The sequence below is a fragment of the Salvelinus fontinalis genome, unplaced genomic scaffold, assembly GCF_029448725.1.
Source record: "Salvelinus fontinalis isolate EN_2023a unplaced genomic scaffold, ASM2944872v1 scaffold_0300, whole genome shotgun sequence".
Lineage (NCBI taxonomy): Eukaryota > Metazoa > Chordata > Actinopteri > Salmoniformes > Salmonidae > Salvelinus > Salvelinus fontinalis.
Genome location: NW_026600509.1, coordinates 97,501 through 114,200, shown reverse-complemented (window position 1 = coordinate 114,200; position 16,700 = coordinate 97,501). Strand labels below are relative to the sequence as shown.

At 46.7% G+C, this 16,700-nt stretch overlaps 1 protein-coding gene across 1 annotated transcript in view; it reads right to left on the bottom strand.

The window, feature by feature from the left end:
- LOC129845410 (MYCBP-associated protein-like) overlaps positions 1–16,700 on the bottom strand; it is a 30,119-nt gene that overhangs the window by 2,143 nt on the left and 11,276 nt on the right. Inside the window, exons 9-11 of the mRNA XM_055913328.1 lie at positions 4,849–4,973; positions 2,944–3,052; positions 1,978–2,271 (exon numbers count right to left, since the gene is read on the bottom strand). Coding sequence (XP_055769303.1) covers positions 1,978–2,271; positions 2,944–3,052; positions 4,849–4,973 — 528 coding nt within the window. The remainder of the gene's footprint in view (positions 1–1,977; positions 2,272–2,943; positions 3,053–4,848; positions 4,974–16,700) is intronic.

The following is a 16,700-nucleotide window of genomic DNA, read 5'->3' as shown; positions in this document are numbered from 1 at the left end:
TAGATGAGGAGGAGAAGGGGAGAGAGAAGAGAGAGATGGGGAGAGGGGCGAGAGAGAGAGAGAGAGATGGGGAGGGGAGAAGGGGAGAGAGAGAGAGAGATGGGGAGGGGAGAAGGAGAGAGAGATGGGGAGAGATGGGGAGGGGAGAAGGAGAGAGAGATGGGGAGGGGAGAAGGGAGAGAGAGAGAGGGAGGGGAGAGAAGGGAGAAGGGGAGAGAGAGAGAGAGATGGGAGGGAGAAGGAGAGAGAGATGGGGAGGGGTGAAGGGGAGAGGAGAGAGAGAAGGAGAAGGGGAGGAGAAGGGAGAGAGAGAGATGGGGAGGGGAGAAGGGAGAGAGAGATGGGGAGGGAGAGGGGAGAGAGAGGAGAGAGAGAGAGAGAGAGAGGGGAGGGGAGATGGGGAGGGAGAGAAGGGGAGAGAGAGAGAGAGAGAGAGAGAAGGGGAGGGGAGATGGGGAGGGGAGAAGGGGAGAGAGAGAGAGAGAGAGATGAGGAGGGGAGAAGGAGAGAGAGATGGGGAGGGGAGAAGGGAGAGAGAGATGGGGAGGGGGAGAAGGGGAGAGAGATGGGGAGGAGAGAGAGATGGGGAGGGAGAAGGGGAGAGAGAGAGATGGGGAGGGGAGAAGGGAGAGAGAGATGGGGAGGAGAGAGATGGGGAGGGGAGAAGGAGAGAGAGATGGGGAGGGGAGAAGGGGAGAGAGAGAAGAGATGGGAGAGGGGAGCATGAGAGAGAGATGGGAGGAGGGGAGAAGGGGAGAGAGAGAGAATGGGGAGGGGAGAAGGGGAGAGAGAGAGAGATGGGGAGGGAGGAGAAGGGGAAGAGATGGGGAGGTGAGAAGGGGAGAGAGAGAGATGGGGAGGGGGAGAAGGGGAGAGAGAGAGATGGGGAGGGGAGAAGGGGAGAGAGAGAAAGATGGGGAGGGGAGAATGAGAGAGAGATGGGGAGGGGGGGAGAGGGGAGAGAGAGAAAGATGGGGAGGGGAGAATGAGAGAGAGATGGGGAGGGGAGGGGAGAAGGGGAGAGAGAGAGAGATGGGGAGGGAGAAGGGGAGGAGAGATGGGGAGGGGAGATGGGAGGAGAGGGAGAGAGAGAAAGATGGGGAGGGGAGAATGAGAGAGAGATGGGGAGGGGAGGGGAGAAGGGGAGAGGGAGAAAGATGGGGAGGGGAGAATGAGAGAGAGATGGGGAGGGGAGGGGAGAAGGGGAGAGAGAGAGAGAGAGATGGGGAGGGGAGAAGGGGAGAGAGATGGGGAGGGGAGAAGGGGAGAGAGATGGGGAGGGGAGAAGGGGAGAGAGAGAAAGATGGGGAGGGGAGAATGAGAGAGAGATGGGGAGGGGAGAAGGGGAGAGAGAGAGAGATGGGGAGGGGAGAAGGAGAGAGAGATGGGGAGGGGAGAAGGAGAGAGAGAGAGATGGGGAGGGGAGAAGGAGAGAGAGATGGGGAGGGGAGAAGGGGAGAGAGAGAGATGGGGAGGGGAGAAGGAGAGAGAGATGGGGAGGGGAGAAGGGGAGGGGAGAAGGGGAGAGATAGAGATGGGGAGGGGAGAATGAGAGAGAGATGGGGAGGGGAGAAGGGGAGAGAGAGAGAGATGGGGAGGGGAGAATGAGAGTGAGATGGGGAGGGGAGAAGGGGAGAGAGAGAGAGAGGGGGAGGGGAGAAGGGGAGAGAGAGAGATGGGGAGGGGAGAAGGAGAGAGAGATGGGGAGGGGAGAAGGGGAGAGAGAGAGAGATGGGGAGGGGAGAAGGAGAGAGAGAGAGAGATGGGGAGGGGAGATGGAGAGAGAGATGGGGAGGGGAGGGGAGAAGGAGAGAGAGATGGGGAGGGGAGAAGGGGAGAGAGAGAGGTTGTGGGGAGAAGGAGAGTGGAATGGGGGGGAGAAGGAGAGAGAGAGAGGTTGTGGGGAGAAGGAGAGTGGGATGGGGGAGAGAGGGACAGAGAAAGAGAAAGGAGGACAAAGCAGGTTGTAATTATGACATGCATTGACGTAAATGCTGCCAGCTGTGTGAACAAAAACACAGCATGTGTGTACGTACATGGTGTGTCTGCGCGTACATGTGCAGTGTGTGTGTGTGTACCTGTGGAGGTGTTGAAGTAGAAGTGCTGTGTGTGTGTTTGTGTCCTGGCGTCAGGGAAGCTGTGTGGTACAGCCAGGCGCTGCCAGCTGTAGTAGACTGCTGTACTGCCCTCGTTCTGCACCTCCATGTCTGAACTGGCGCGCTCTCCTGACAGGGCCTCAAACGTTACCCTGGCGCTGATACCCACCTCCCCCTGGGAGGAGAGAGAGGGAGAGAGGGAGAGAGGGGGAGAGGGAGATAAGTGGGGAGGGAGGGAGAGAGGGGGAGAGGAGAGAGACGGGGAGAGGGGGATAAGAGGGAGGGGAGAGAGAGAGGAGGATGGAGAAGGAGAGTGGGAGGGAGGAGGGAGAGAGAGAGAGAATAGGTTTTAGAGGAGGATGAAGAAAGAGATTGGGAGGGAGGAGGGCGAGAGAGAGAAGAGGTTTTAGAGGAGGATGAAGAATGAGATTGGGAGGGAGGAGGGAGAGAGAGAGAAGAGGTTTTAGAGGAGGATGAAGAAGGAGATTGGGAGGGAGGAGGGAGAGAGAGAGAAGAGGGTTGAGAGGAGGATGAAGAAGGAGATTGGGAGGGAGGAGGGAGAGAGAGAGAAGAGGGTTGAGAGGAGGATGAAGAAGGAGATTTGGAGGGAGGAGGGAGAGAGAGAGAAGAGGGTTGAGAGGAGGATGAAGAAGGAGATTTGGAGGGAGGAGGGAGACAGAGAGAAGAGGTTTTAGAGGAGGATGAAGAAGGAGATTTGGAGGGAGGAGGGAGAGATAATATGCTGTTTTTTTTAGTGTTGTATCATTTCTCCTCCACTCACCAAACAATAGACCATATGAACAAGCTCCACAGGTTTAACAGTGTGTGTGTGTGTGTGTGTGTGTACCTTGTGAGAGGTGGAGGTGCCTGTCCAGCGGGCGGGCTGCCCACTGAACCTCAGGGCAGGCACCAGCACCGCGTCCAGCATGACATCATCAAACTGCGACAGGGGGTCACTGGGAACAGACAGAGGGACAGGTCATGTCTCAAATGGCATCCTATTGCTTATTTAGTGAACGGAGGCCCCTATGGGCCCTACATAGTGAATAAGGTGCCCTCTGTACCATAAGGCTCTGGTCAAAAGTAGGACTAGGACTATATAGGGATGTACACTCAGTCACTATCGGCCAATGGACCAACATGAGAATATGTTTTACTTATTTTATTTTTATTTAACCTTTATTTAACTGGGCAAGTCAGTTAAGAACAAATTCGTATTTACAATGACGGCCTACAGGGGAACAGCAGGTACAACAGCCTTGTTCAGGGGCAGAACGGTTTTTACCTTGTCAGCTCTGGGATTTGATCCAGAAACCTTTCGGTTACTGGCCCAACGCTCTAACCACTAGGCTACCTGCCGCCCCCAGAATCAATACACACGGTCACTATCGGCAACGCTACAATGGACCAACATGAGGATATCATCAGAATTAATACACACGGTCACTATCGGCAACGCTACAATGGACCAACATGAGGATATCATCAGAATCAATACACACGGTCACTATCGGCAACGCTACAATGGACCAACATGAGGATATCATCAGAATTAATACACACGGTCACTATCGGCAACGCTACAATGGACCAACATGAGGATATCATCAGAATCATTACACACGGTCACTATCGGCAACGCTACAATGGACCAACATGAGGATATCATCAGAATTAATACACACGGTCACTATCGGCAACGCTACAATGGACCAACATGAGGATATCATCAGAATCAATACACACGGTCACTATCGGCAACGCTACAATGGACCAACATGAGGATATTATCAGAATTAATACACGGTCACTATCGGCAACGCTACAATGGACAAACATGAGGATATCATCAGAATTAATACACACGGTCACTATCGGCAACGCAACAATGGACCAACATGAGGATATCATCAGAATTAATACACACGGTCACTATCGGCAACGCTACAATGGACCAACATGAGGATATCATCAGAATTAATACACACGGTCACTATCGGCAACGCTACAATGGACCAACATGAGGATATCATCAGAATTAATACACACGGTCACTATCGGCAACGCTACAATGGACCAACATGAGGATATCATCAGAATCAATACACACGGTCACTATCGGCAACGCTACAATGGACCAACATGAGGATATCATCAGAATTAATACACAGTCACTATCGGCAACGCTACAATGGACCAACATGAGGATATCATCAGAATTAATACACGGTCACTATCGGCAACGCTACAATGGACCAACATGAGGATATCATCAGAATTAATACACGGTCACTATCGGCAACGCTACAATGGACCAACATGAGGATATCATCAGAATTAATACACGGTCACTATCGGCAACGCTACAATGGACCAACATGAGGATATCATCAGAATTAATACACGGTCACTATCGGCAACGCTACAATGGACCAACATGAGGATATTATCAGAATTAATACACGGTCACTATCGGCAACGCTACAATGGACCAACATGAGGATATCATCAGAATTAATACCCGGTCACTATCGGCAACGCTACAATGGACCAACATGAGGATATCATCAGAATTAATACCCGGTCACTATCGGCAACGCTACAATGGACCAACATGAGGATATCATCAGAATTAATACCCGGTCACTATCGGCAACGCTACAATGGACCAACATGAGGATATCATCACAATCAATGAGCCACGAGATAAACTGTTTGTTAGTGATTTAGGATGAGGGGGGGCATTTCTTACTGGTTCTCCTTCTGCTCCGCCTCCCTAAGCTCCTCCCTCTCCTCCTCCTCCAATAGGGGGCTCTGCTTCACAGTGACAGAGGTGAAGGGCTGGCCTGACCCAATCACCTCCAAGTCATCTATCTCCTAGAGAGGGGGGGAGAGGACAGTATAGTGAGAGACTGGGAGAGGGAGAGAAAGAGAGAGAAAAGGGTCATGTGGCTCTGGCCAATAGTAGTGTACTATGTAGGGAATAGGGTCCTGTGGCTCTGGCCAATAGTAGTGCACTATGTAGGGAATAGGGTCCTGTGGCTCTGGCCAATAGTAGTGCACTATGTAGGGAATAGGGTCCTGTGGCTCTGGCCAATAGTAGTGCACTATGTAGGGAATAGGGTCCTGTGGCTCTGGCCAATAGTAGTGCACTATGTAGGGAATAGGGTCCTGTGGCTCTGGCCAATAGTAGTGCACTATGTAGGGAATAGGGTCCTGTGGCTCTGGCCAATAGTAGTGCACTATGTAGGGAAAAGGTTGCCATTTGTGATGCATCCTATAACTAGGGAACAAACCAGACAGTAATTGTTCACTGAAATATGGCTGAACAGTATCAGGGTATCAGAGTGACAGGTAACACAACATAACATCATGGAGTCTCTGTTTCTACCCACTGTCTTCATTCGTCTCAATATGTAGTCTCTGTTTCTACCCACTGTCTTCATTCGTCTCAATATGTAGTCTCTGTTTCTACCCACTGTCTTCAGCCGTCTCAATATGTAGTCTCTGTTTCTACCCACTGTCTTCAGCCGTCTCAATATGGAGTCTCTGTTTCTACCCACTGTCTTCATTCGTCTCAATATGTAGTCTCTGTTTCTACCCACTGTATTCAGCTGTCTCAATATGTAGTCTCTGTTTCTACCCACTGTCTTCATTCGTCTCAATATGTAGTCTCTGTTTCTACCCACTGTCTTCAGCCGTCTCAATATGTAGTCTCTGTTTCTACCCACTGTCTTCATTCGTCTCAATATGTAGTCTCTGTTTCTACCCACTGTCTTCATTCGTCTCAATATGTAGTCTCTGTTTCTACCCACTGTCTTCAGCCGTCTCAATATGTAGTCTCTGTTTCTACCCACTGTCTTCATTCGTCTCAATATGTAGTCTCTGTTTCTACCCACTGTCTTCAGCCGTCTCAATATGGAGTCTCTGTTTCTACCCACTGTCTTCATTCGTCTCAATATGTAGTCTCTGTTTCTACCCACTGTATTCAGCTGTCTCAATATGTAGTCTCTGTTTCTACCCACTGTCTTCAGCCGTCTCAATATGGAGTCTCTGTTTCTACCCACTGTCTTCATTCGTCTCAATATGTAGTCTCTGTTTCTACCCACTGTATTCAGCTGTCTCAATATGTAGTCTCTGTTTCTACCCACTGTCTTCATTCGTCTCAATATGTAGTCTCTGTTTCTACCCACTGTCTTCAGCCGTCTCAATATGTAGTCTCTGTTTCTACCCACTGTCTTCAGCCGTCTCAATATGTAGTCTCTGTTTCTACCCACTGTCTTCAGCCGTCTCAATATGTAGTCTCTGTTTCTACCCACTGTCTTCAGCCGTCTCAATATCTAGTCACTGTTTCTTTCTGACCATTTATATTTTCCCTCCCAATCTATACTCAACTCTCTCTCTCTGTCTCCATCATCTATCTGACAGGACATTCTGTCTGTCGGTTTCTCTGGACACATGTCAGACCACACTGACATCCAGAGACGTGAATGAACACAAACACACATACAAACACACAACACACACCACCGCCAGACCAGAACTTACAGGCTCATTACAACACTGCCTTAAACCATTCTCATTATTGAGTGTGTGTGTGTGTCTATGTGTGTGTCTATGTGTGTGTCTATGTGTGTGTGTGTGTGTGTGTGTGTGTGTGTGGTGTGTGTGTGTGGTGTGTGTGTGTGTGTGTGTGTGTGTGTGTGTGTGTGTGTGTGTGTGTGTGTGTGTGTGTGTGTGTGTGTGTGTGTGTGTGAATGAACTCCCCCATAATAAGTGCCTTTTACTTAAGCTGCTAATCAGGTGTAATTGACAATGACTATGCACAGAGGGTGAGGAGAGGCAAAGCTGTGGGTGTCTGTTGTATGGATGTGTGTTACGTGTGCTTGTGTGTGTTTCTGGTTCCCCAGGTCTCTCTCAGTGACAGGGTAATTGTTATGTTATAGAACAGTAGAACAGGACCGTCTCAGTGACAGTGTTATTGTTATGTTGTAGAACAGGACTGTCTCAGTGACAGGGTTATTGTTATGTTATAGAACAGGACTGTCTCAGTGATAGTGTTATTGTTATGTTATAGAACAGGACTGTCTCAGTCACAGGGTTATTGTTATGTTGTAGAACAGTAGAACAGGACCGTCTCAGTGATAGGGTTATTGTTATGTTGTAAAACAGTAGAACAGGACTGTCTCAGTGATAGGGTTATTGTTATGTTGTAAAACAGTAGAACAGGACTGTCTCAGTGATAGTGTTATTGTTATGTTATAGAACAGGACTGTCTCAGTGATAGGGTTATTGTTATGTTATAGAACAGGACTGTCTCAGTGACAGGGTTATTGTTATGTTATAGAACAGTGTTATTGTTATGTTATAGAACAGGACTGTCTCAGTGACAGGGTTATTGTTATGTTGTAGAACAGTAGAACAGGACTGTCTCAGTGATAGTGTTATTGTTATGTTATAGAACAGGACTGTCTCAGTGACAGGGTTATTGTTATGTTGTAGAACAGTAGAACAGGACTGTCTCAGTGATAGTGTTATTGTTATGTTATAGAACAGGACTGTCTCAGTGACAGGGTTATTGTTATGTTATAGAACAGGACTGTCTCAGTGACAGGGTTATTGTTATGTTGTACAACAGTAGAACAGGACTGTCTCAGTGATAGTGTTATTGTTATGTTATAGAACAGGACTGTCTCAGTGACAGGGTTATTGTTATGTTATAGAACAGGACTGTCTCAGTGATAGTGTTATTGTTATGTTATAGAACAGGACTGTCTCAGTGATAGTGTTATTGTTATGTTATAGAACAGTAGAATAGGACTGTCTCAGTGATAGTGTTATTGTTATGTTATAGAACAGGAGTGTCTCAGTGACAGGGTTATTGTTATGTTATAGAACAGTGTTATTGTTATGTTATAGAACAGGACTGTCTCAGTGACAGGGTTATTGTTATGTTGTAGAACAGTAGAACAGGACTGTCTCAGTGATAGTGTTATTGTTATGTTATAGAACAGGACTGTCTCAGTGACAGGGTTATTGTTATGTTATAGAACAGGACTGTCTCAGTGACAGGGTTATTGTTATGTTGTAGAACAGTAGAACAGGACTGTCTCAGTGATAGTGTTATTGTTATGTTGTAGAACAGGACTGTCTCAGTGATAGTGTTATTGTTATGTTGTAGAACAGGACTGTCTCAGTGATAGGGTTATTGTTATGTTATAGAACAGGACTGTCTCAGTGACAGGGTTATTGTTATGTTATAGAACAGGACTGTCTCAGTGATAGTGTTATTGTTATGTTGTAGAACAGGACTGTCTCAGTGATAGTGTTATTGTTATGTTATAGAACAGTAGAATAGGACTGTCTCAGTGATAGGGTTATTGTTATGTTATAGAACAGGACTGTCTCAGTGACAGGGTTATTGTTATGTTGTAGAACAGGACTGTCTCAGTGACAGGGTTATTGTTATGTTGTAGAACAGTAGAATAGGACTGTCTCAGTGACAGGGTTATTGTTATGTTATAGAACAGTAGAACAGGACTGTCTCAGTGATAGTGTTATTGTTATGTTGTAGAACAGGACTGTCTCAGTGATAGTGTTATTGTTATGTTGTAGAACAGGACTGTCTCAGTGACAGGGTTATTGTTATGTTATAGAACAGGACTGTCTCAGTGATAGTGTTATTGTTATGTTATTGAACAGGACTGTCTCAGTGATAGTGTTATTGTTATGTTATAGAACAGTAGAATAGGACTGTCTCAGTGATAGGGTTATTGTTATGTTATAGAACAGGACTGTCTCAGTGACAGGGTTATTGTTATGTTGTAGAACAGGACTGTCTCAGTGACAGGGTTATTGTTATGTTGTAGAACAGTAGAATAGGACTGTCTCAGTGACAGGGTTATTGTTATGTTATAGAACAGTAGAACAGGACTGTCTCAGTGATAGTGTTATTGTTATGTTGTAGAACAGGACTGTCTCAGTGATAGTGTTATTGTTATGTTGTAGAACAGGACTGTCTCAGTGACAGGGTTATTGTTATGTTATAGAACAGGACTGTCTCAGTGATAGTGTTATTGTTATGTTGTAGAACAGGACTGTCTCAGTGACAGGGTTATTGTTATGTTATAGAACAGTAGAACAGGACTGTCTCAGTGATAGTGTTATTGTTATGTTGTAGAACAGGACTGTCTCAGTGACAGGGTTATTGTTATGTTATAGAACAGTAGAACAGGACTGTCTCAGTGATAGTGTTATTGTTATGTTATAGAACAGGACTGTCTCAGTGATAGGGTTATGGTTATGTTATAGAACAGGACTGTCTCAGTGATAGGGTTATTGTTATGTTATAGAACAATAGAACAGGACTGTCTCAGTGATAGGGTTATTGTTATGTTATAGAACAGGTCTGTCTCAGTGATAGTGTTATTGTTATGTTATAGAACAGGATTGTCTCAGTGACAGGGTTATTGTTATGTTATTGAACAGGACTGTCTCAGTGATAGTGTTATTGTTATGTTATAGAACAATAGAACAGGACTGTCTCAGTGATAGGGTTATTGTTATGTTATAAAACAGGACTGTCTCGGTGATAGTGGTATTGTTATGTTATAGAACAGTAGAACAGGACTGTCTCAGTGATAGGGTTATTGTTATATTATAGAACAGGTTTGTCTCGATGATAGTGGTATTGTTATGTTATAGAACAGTAGAAAAGGACTGTCTCAGTGATAGGGTTATTGTTATGTTGTAGAACAGTAGGACAGGACTGTCTCAGTGATAGTGGTATTGTTATGTTATAGAACAGTAGAACAGGACTGTCTCAGTGACAGGGTTATTGTTATATTATAGAACAGGACTGTGTCAGTGATAGTGTTATTGCTATGTTATAGAACAGTAGAACAGGACTGTCTCAGTGATAGGGTTATTGTTATGTTATAGAACAGGACTGTGTCAGTGATAGTGTTATTGTTATGTTATAGAACAGTAGAACATGACTGTCTCAGTGACAGGGTTATTGTTATGTTATAGAACAGTAGAACAGGACTGTCTCAGTGATAGGGTTATTGTTATATTATAGAACAGGACTGTCTCAGTGACAGGGTTATTGTTATGTTATAGAACAGTAGAACAGGACTGTCTCAGTGATAGGGTTATTGTTATATTATAGAACAGGACTGTGTCAGTGATAGTGTTATTGTTATGTTATAGAACAGGTCTGTCTCAGTGACAGGGTTATTGTTATGTTATAGAACAGGACTGTGTCAGTGACAGGGTTATTGTTATGTTATAGAACAGGACTGTCTCAGTGATAGTGTTATTGTTATGTTGTAGAACAGTACTGTCTCAGTGATAGGGTTATTGTTATGTTATAGAACAGCACTGTGTCAGTGATAGTGGTATTGTTATGTTGTAGAACAGGACTGTCTCAGTGATAGGGTTATTGTTATGTTATAGAACAGGACTGTCTCAGTGACAGGGTTATTGTTATGTTATAGAACAGTAGAACAGGACTGTCTCAGTGACAGGGTTATTGTTATGTTGTAGAACAGGTCTGTCTCAGTGATAGGGTTATTGTTATGTTATAGAACAGGACTGTCTCAGTGACAGGGTTATTGTTATGTTATAGAACAGGACTGTCTCAGTGATAGTGTTATTGTTATGTTGTAGAACAGTACTGTCTCAGTGATAGGGTTATTGTTATGTTATAGAACAGGACTGTCTCAGTGATAGTGTTATTGTTATGTTATAGAACAGGACTGTCTCAGTGATAGGGTTATTGTTATGTTATAGAACAGGACTGTCTCAGTGATAGGGTTATTGTTATGTTATAGAACAGGACTGTCTCAGTGATAGTGGTATGTTGTAGAACAGTAGAACAGGACTGTCTCAGTGATAGTGTTATTGTTATGTTATAGAACAGTAGAACAGGACTGTCTCAGTGATAGGGTTATTGTTATATTGTAGAACAGGTCTGTCTCAGTGACAGGGTTATTGTTATGTTGTAGAACAGTAGACCAGGACTGTCTCAGTGACAGGGTTATTGTTATATTATAGAACAGGACTGTCTCAGTGACAGGGTTATTGTTATATTATAGAACAGGAACTGTCTCAGTGATAGGGTTATTGTTATATTATATTTATTGGTGTTTAGTGGTGTGTATATTTAGTGGTGTGTAGGTGTTGGAAGGTCTTTGAAGTGAAAATAAATTAACACTGTATTTATAGTGAGGCAAAACTTATTCAGCTAGCAGGAGTATTGTGGAGTGAGGTAGAGAGTATTGTGGAGTGAGGGAGACAGTATTGTGGAGTGAGGGAGACAGTATTGTGGAGTGAGGGAGACAGTATTGTGGAGTGAGGTAGAGATTATTGTGGAGTGAGTTATAAAGTTTTGTGGAGTGAGGGAGACAGTATTGTGGAGTGAGGGAGACAGTATTGTGGAGTGAGGGAGACAGTATTGTGGAGTGAGGGAGACAGTATTGTGGAGTGAGGGAGACAGTATTGTGGAGTGAGGGAAACAGTATTGTGGAGTGAGGTATAAAGTTTTGTGGAGTGAGGGAGACAGTATTGTGGAGTGAGGTATAAAGTATTGTGGAGTGAGTTATAAAGTATTGTGGAGTGAGGTAGAGCGTATTGTGGAGTGAGGTATAAAGTATTGTGGAGTGAGGTATAAAGTATTGTGGAGTGAGGGAGACAGTATTGTGGAGTGAGGGAGACAGTATTGTGGAGTGAGGGAGAGAGTATTGTGGAGTGAGGTAGACAGTATTGTGGAGTGAGGGAGACAGTATTGTGGAGTGAGGTATAAAGTATTGTGAAGTGAGGAAGAGATTATTGTGGAGTGAGGTAAATAGTATTGTGGGGTGAGGTAAATAGTATTGTGGAGTGAGGAATAAAGTATGGTGGAGTGAGGTAGACGGTATTGTGGAGTGAGGTAGACAGTATTGTGGAGTGAGATAGACAGTATTATGGAGTGAGGGAGTCAGTATTGTGGAGTGAGGTAGACATTATTGTGGAGTGAGGTAGACAGTATTGTGGAGTGAGGTAGACAGTATTGTGGAGTGAGGTATAAAGTATTGTGGAGTGAGGTAGACAGTATTGTGGCGTGAGGTAGAAGGTATTGTGGGGTGAGGTAGAGATTATTGTGGCGTGAGGTAGAACGTATTGTGGGGTGAGGTATAAAGTATTGTGGAGCAAGTTATAATGTTTTGTGGAGTGAGGGTGACAGTATTGTGGAGTGAGGGAGACAGTATTGTGGAGTGAGGGAGACAGTATTGTGGAGTGAGGTAGAGATTATTGTGGAGTGAGATAGACAGTATTGTGGAGTGAGGTAGACAGCATTATGGAGTGAGGTAGACAGTAGTGTGGAGTGAGGTATAGAGTATTGTGGAGTGAGGTGGACATTATTGTGGAGTGAGGTATAAAGTGTTGTGGAGTGAGGTAGACAGTATTGTGGAGTGAGGGGGACAGTATTGTGGAGTGAGGTAGAACGTATTGTGGAGTGAGGTAGAACGTATTGTGGGGTGAGGTATAAAGTATTGTGGAGTGAGGTATAAAGTATTGTGGAGTGAGGTAGACAGTATTGTGAAGTGAGGTAAACAGTAGTGTGGAGTGAGGTAAATTGTATTGTGGAGTGAGGTAAATAGTATTGTGGAGTGAGGGAGACAGTATTGTGGAGTGAGGTAGACAGTATTGTGGAGTGAGGTGGACAGTATTGTGGAGTAAGGTAGACAGTATTGTGGAGTGAGGTAGACAGTATTGTGGAGTGAGGTAGACATTATTGTGGAGTGAGATAGACAGTATTGTGGAGTGAGGTAGACAGTATTGTGGAGTGAGGTAGACATTATTGTGGAGTGAGGTAGACAGTATTGTGGAGTGAGGTAGACAGTATTGTGGAGTGAGGTAGACAGTATTGTGGAGTGAATTAGACATTATTGTGGAGTGAGGTAGTGTCACGACTTCTACCGAAGTCGTTGCCTCTCCTTGTCCGGGCGGTGTTCGGCGGTCGACTTCACCGGCCTTCTAGCCATCATCGATCCACTTTTCATTTTCCATTGGTTTTGTCTTGTCTTCCCACACACCTGTTGTCAATCCCATTCATTACCTGTTGTGTATTTAACCCTCTGTTTCCCTTCATGTGTTTGTCAGAGATTGTTCGTTGTCAAGTGTTGTGTGTTTTGTGTATAGGTGTGCGATGGGTCTTCGTACCCAGATTTGTATTATATTTTTCCGTGAGTGTTATGGAGCAAATTACTGGGACTTTAATTAAAGCACTCCATGCTACACTCTATTTTGACTCTCCTGCGCCTGACTTCCTCTGCCACTTATACACGCCATTGTGACAGAATCTCTGACCTTATAATATATGAAGTCAGCAGGAGAGGACACGATGGCCATGGAGGTGGAAAAGCGCGTTATGGAACAAGCAAAGGAGATTGACTGTTTGAGCGCCATCATGGATCGTATTGTCCAGAATATGGATCGCTGGGAGAGACAGGGAGTTTCTCCAGCGCCTCCACTGCCACAACTGGGATTTACCGTTAACGCGTTTTCCCCACCTGAACCTAACAAAATCCGTTTACCCCTACCCACGGGTTACAACGGAGATACTGCTGGCTGCCAGGGTTTCCTCCTTAAACTGAACTTATATCTGGCCACGGTCTCCCCAGTACCATCCGACCGGGAGAAGAGTTCCGCCCTCGTCTCATGCCTCACCGGGAAAGCCCGGGAGTGGGCCAGCGCTGTGTGTAGAGAGGAGAATGCGGCGTTGGACCATTTTGAGGAGTTCACCCTTTATTTCAGGAGAGTATTCGACCATCCTCCCGAAGGAAAAACGGCGGGTGAGCTCCTCTATCATCTGAGGCAGGGGACGAGGAGTGCCCAGGAGTTTGCTTTGGAGTTTAGGACCTTGGCTGCCGGCGCTGGATGGAGCGACAGGGCCCTGATCGACCATTACCGTTGTAGCCTACGCGAGGACGTCCGTCGGGAGCTGGCCTGTAGAGACACCACCCTTAACTTCGACCAGCTGGTGGACATGTCCATCAGGCTGGACAACATGCTGGCTACTCGTGGACGTCTAGATCGGGGTCTGGTTGTTCCATCCTCCCGCACCCTCTCTCCCGAACCAATGGCATTGGGAGGGACGGTGCGCCGGGAGACCGGAGGGGGTTCCCGCTCGAGCACCATCTATGGTCGCAGAGATCACACTGCTGGTCGGTGCCGGGTTGGTTCCTCTGGGAATAGAGAAGGCAGGCAGGGCACTCTGGCATCACCCCAGGTGAGTAGGCACCATTCTCATCCAGAGCCCTCTGTTGCACTTATGTTTGTCTCTGTCACTTTTCCGGATTTTTCCCTGCAGTCCCAGTATAAGGCGCTAGTAGATTCAGGCGCGGCTGGAAATTTCATTAATAAAAATTTAGCTCATAGTTTAGGGCTTTCTTCTGTGTCTGTGGATATGCCTGTTCCTATTCATGCCTTAGATAGTCGACCATTAGGGTCAGGTTTTATCAGGGAGGTCACCGCACCGTTGAATATGATAACGCAGGAGGGTCACAAGGAGAAGATTAGTCTTTTCCTTATTGATTCCCCTGCGTATTCTGTGGTGCTAGGTCTACCCTGGTTAGCGTGTCATAACCCCACTGTTTCTTGGCCACAGAGGGCTCTCACGGGGTGGTCGCGAGAGTGCTCAGGTAGGTGTTTAGGGGTTTCCGTTGGTGCTACTACGGTGGAAAGTCCAGACCAGGTCTCCACCGTGCGCATTCCCCCTGAATATGCCGATTTGGCACTCGCCTTCTGTAAAAAGAAGGCGACTCAATTACCACCCCATCGACAGGGGGATTGTGCGATAGATCTCCTGGTAGACGCTGCATATCCCAGGAGTCACGTGTATCCCCTGTCGCAAGCGGAGACGGTGGCTATGGATTCATATATCTCTGAATCCCTGCGTCAGGGGTTCATTCAGCCATCCATTTCACCCGCTTCTTCGAGTTTCTTTTTTGTGAAGAAGAAGGATGGTGGTTTACGCCCGTGCATTGATTATCGAGGTCTCAATAAAATCACGGTGAAATATAGTTACCCGCTACCTCTGATAAATACAGTTATGGAATCAATGCGCGGGGCACGCTTCTTCACAAAATTGGATCTCAGGAGTGCGTATAATCTGGTGCGTATTCGGAAGGATGATGAGTGGAAGACGGCATTTAGCACCACCTCAGGTCATTATGAGTACCTGGTCATGCCATATGGGTTGATGAATGCTCCATCAGTCTTCCAATCATTTGTAGATGAGATCTTCAGGGACCTGCACGGGCAGGGTGTAGTGGTGTATATAGATGATATTCTGATATACTCCGCTACCCGCGCCGAGCATGTGTCCCTGGTGCGCAGGGTGCTTGGTCGCCTGTTGGAGCATGATCTATATGTCAAGGCTGAGAAATGCTTGTTCTTCCAACAATCCATCTCCTTCCTAGGGCATCGGATTTCCACTTCAGGAGTGGAAATGGAGAGCGACCGCATTACAGCCGTGCGTAATTGGCCGACTCCAACCACGGTAAAGGAGGTGCAGCGTTTTTTGGGGTTTGCCAATTACTACCGGAGATTTATCCGGGGTTTTGGTCAGGTTGCGGCTCCCATTACCTCACTGCTAAAGGGGGGCCCGGTGCGCTTGCAGTGGTCGGCTGAGGCGAACAGGGCTTTTGGACACCTGAAGACTCTGTTTACCTCGGCGCCTGTGTTGGCTCATCCGGATCCCTCTTTGCCATTCATGGTAGAGGTGGACGCATCCGAAGCTGGGATAGGAGCAGTGCTCTCTCAGCGTTCGGGTGTGCCACTGAAGCTTCGCCCCTGTGCTTTTTTTTCGAAGAAGCTCAGCCCGGCGGAGCGAAACTATGATGTGGGGGACCGAGAGCTGTTAGCTGTCGTAGAGGCCTTGAAGGTGTGGAGGCACTGGCTTGAGGGGGCTAAACACCCTTTTCTCATCTGGACTGACCACCGCAATCTGGAGTACATCCGGCAGGCGAAGAGAATGAATCCTCGCCAGGCAAGGTGGGCCATGTTTTTCACTCGTTTTGTGTTTACTCTTACTTACAGACCAGGCTCCCAGAACGTCAAGGCAGACGCATTGTCTCGGCTGTATGACACAGAGGAGCGGTCCATGGATCCCACTCCCATACTCCCAGCTTCGTGTTTGGTGGCGCCAGTAGTGTGGGAGCTGGACGCGGACATTGAGCGGGCGTCACGTGCAGAGCCCTCTCCTCCTGAGTGTCCAGCTGGTCGTCTGTACGTTCCGTCTGCTGTCCGCGACCGATTGATCTATTGGGCTCACACGTCACCCTCCTCTGGTCATCCTGGGATAGGTCGGACGATGCGCTGTCTTGATGGGAGGTACTGGTGGCCCACTTTAGCTAAGGACGTGAGGATTTATGTTTCCTCCTGCTCGGTGTGCGCCCAGTGCAAGGCTCCTAGACACCTGCCTAGAGGTAAGCTTCAACCTTTACCTGTTCCTCAACGGCCGTGGTCGCACCTGTTGGTGGATTTTTTGACTGATCTTCCACCTTCACAGGGTTACACCACGATCTTGGTCGTTGTGGATCGGTTTTCGAAGTCCTG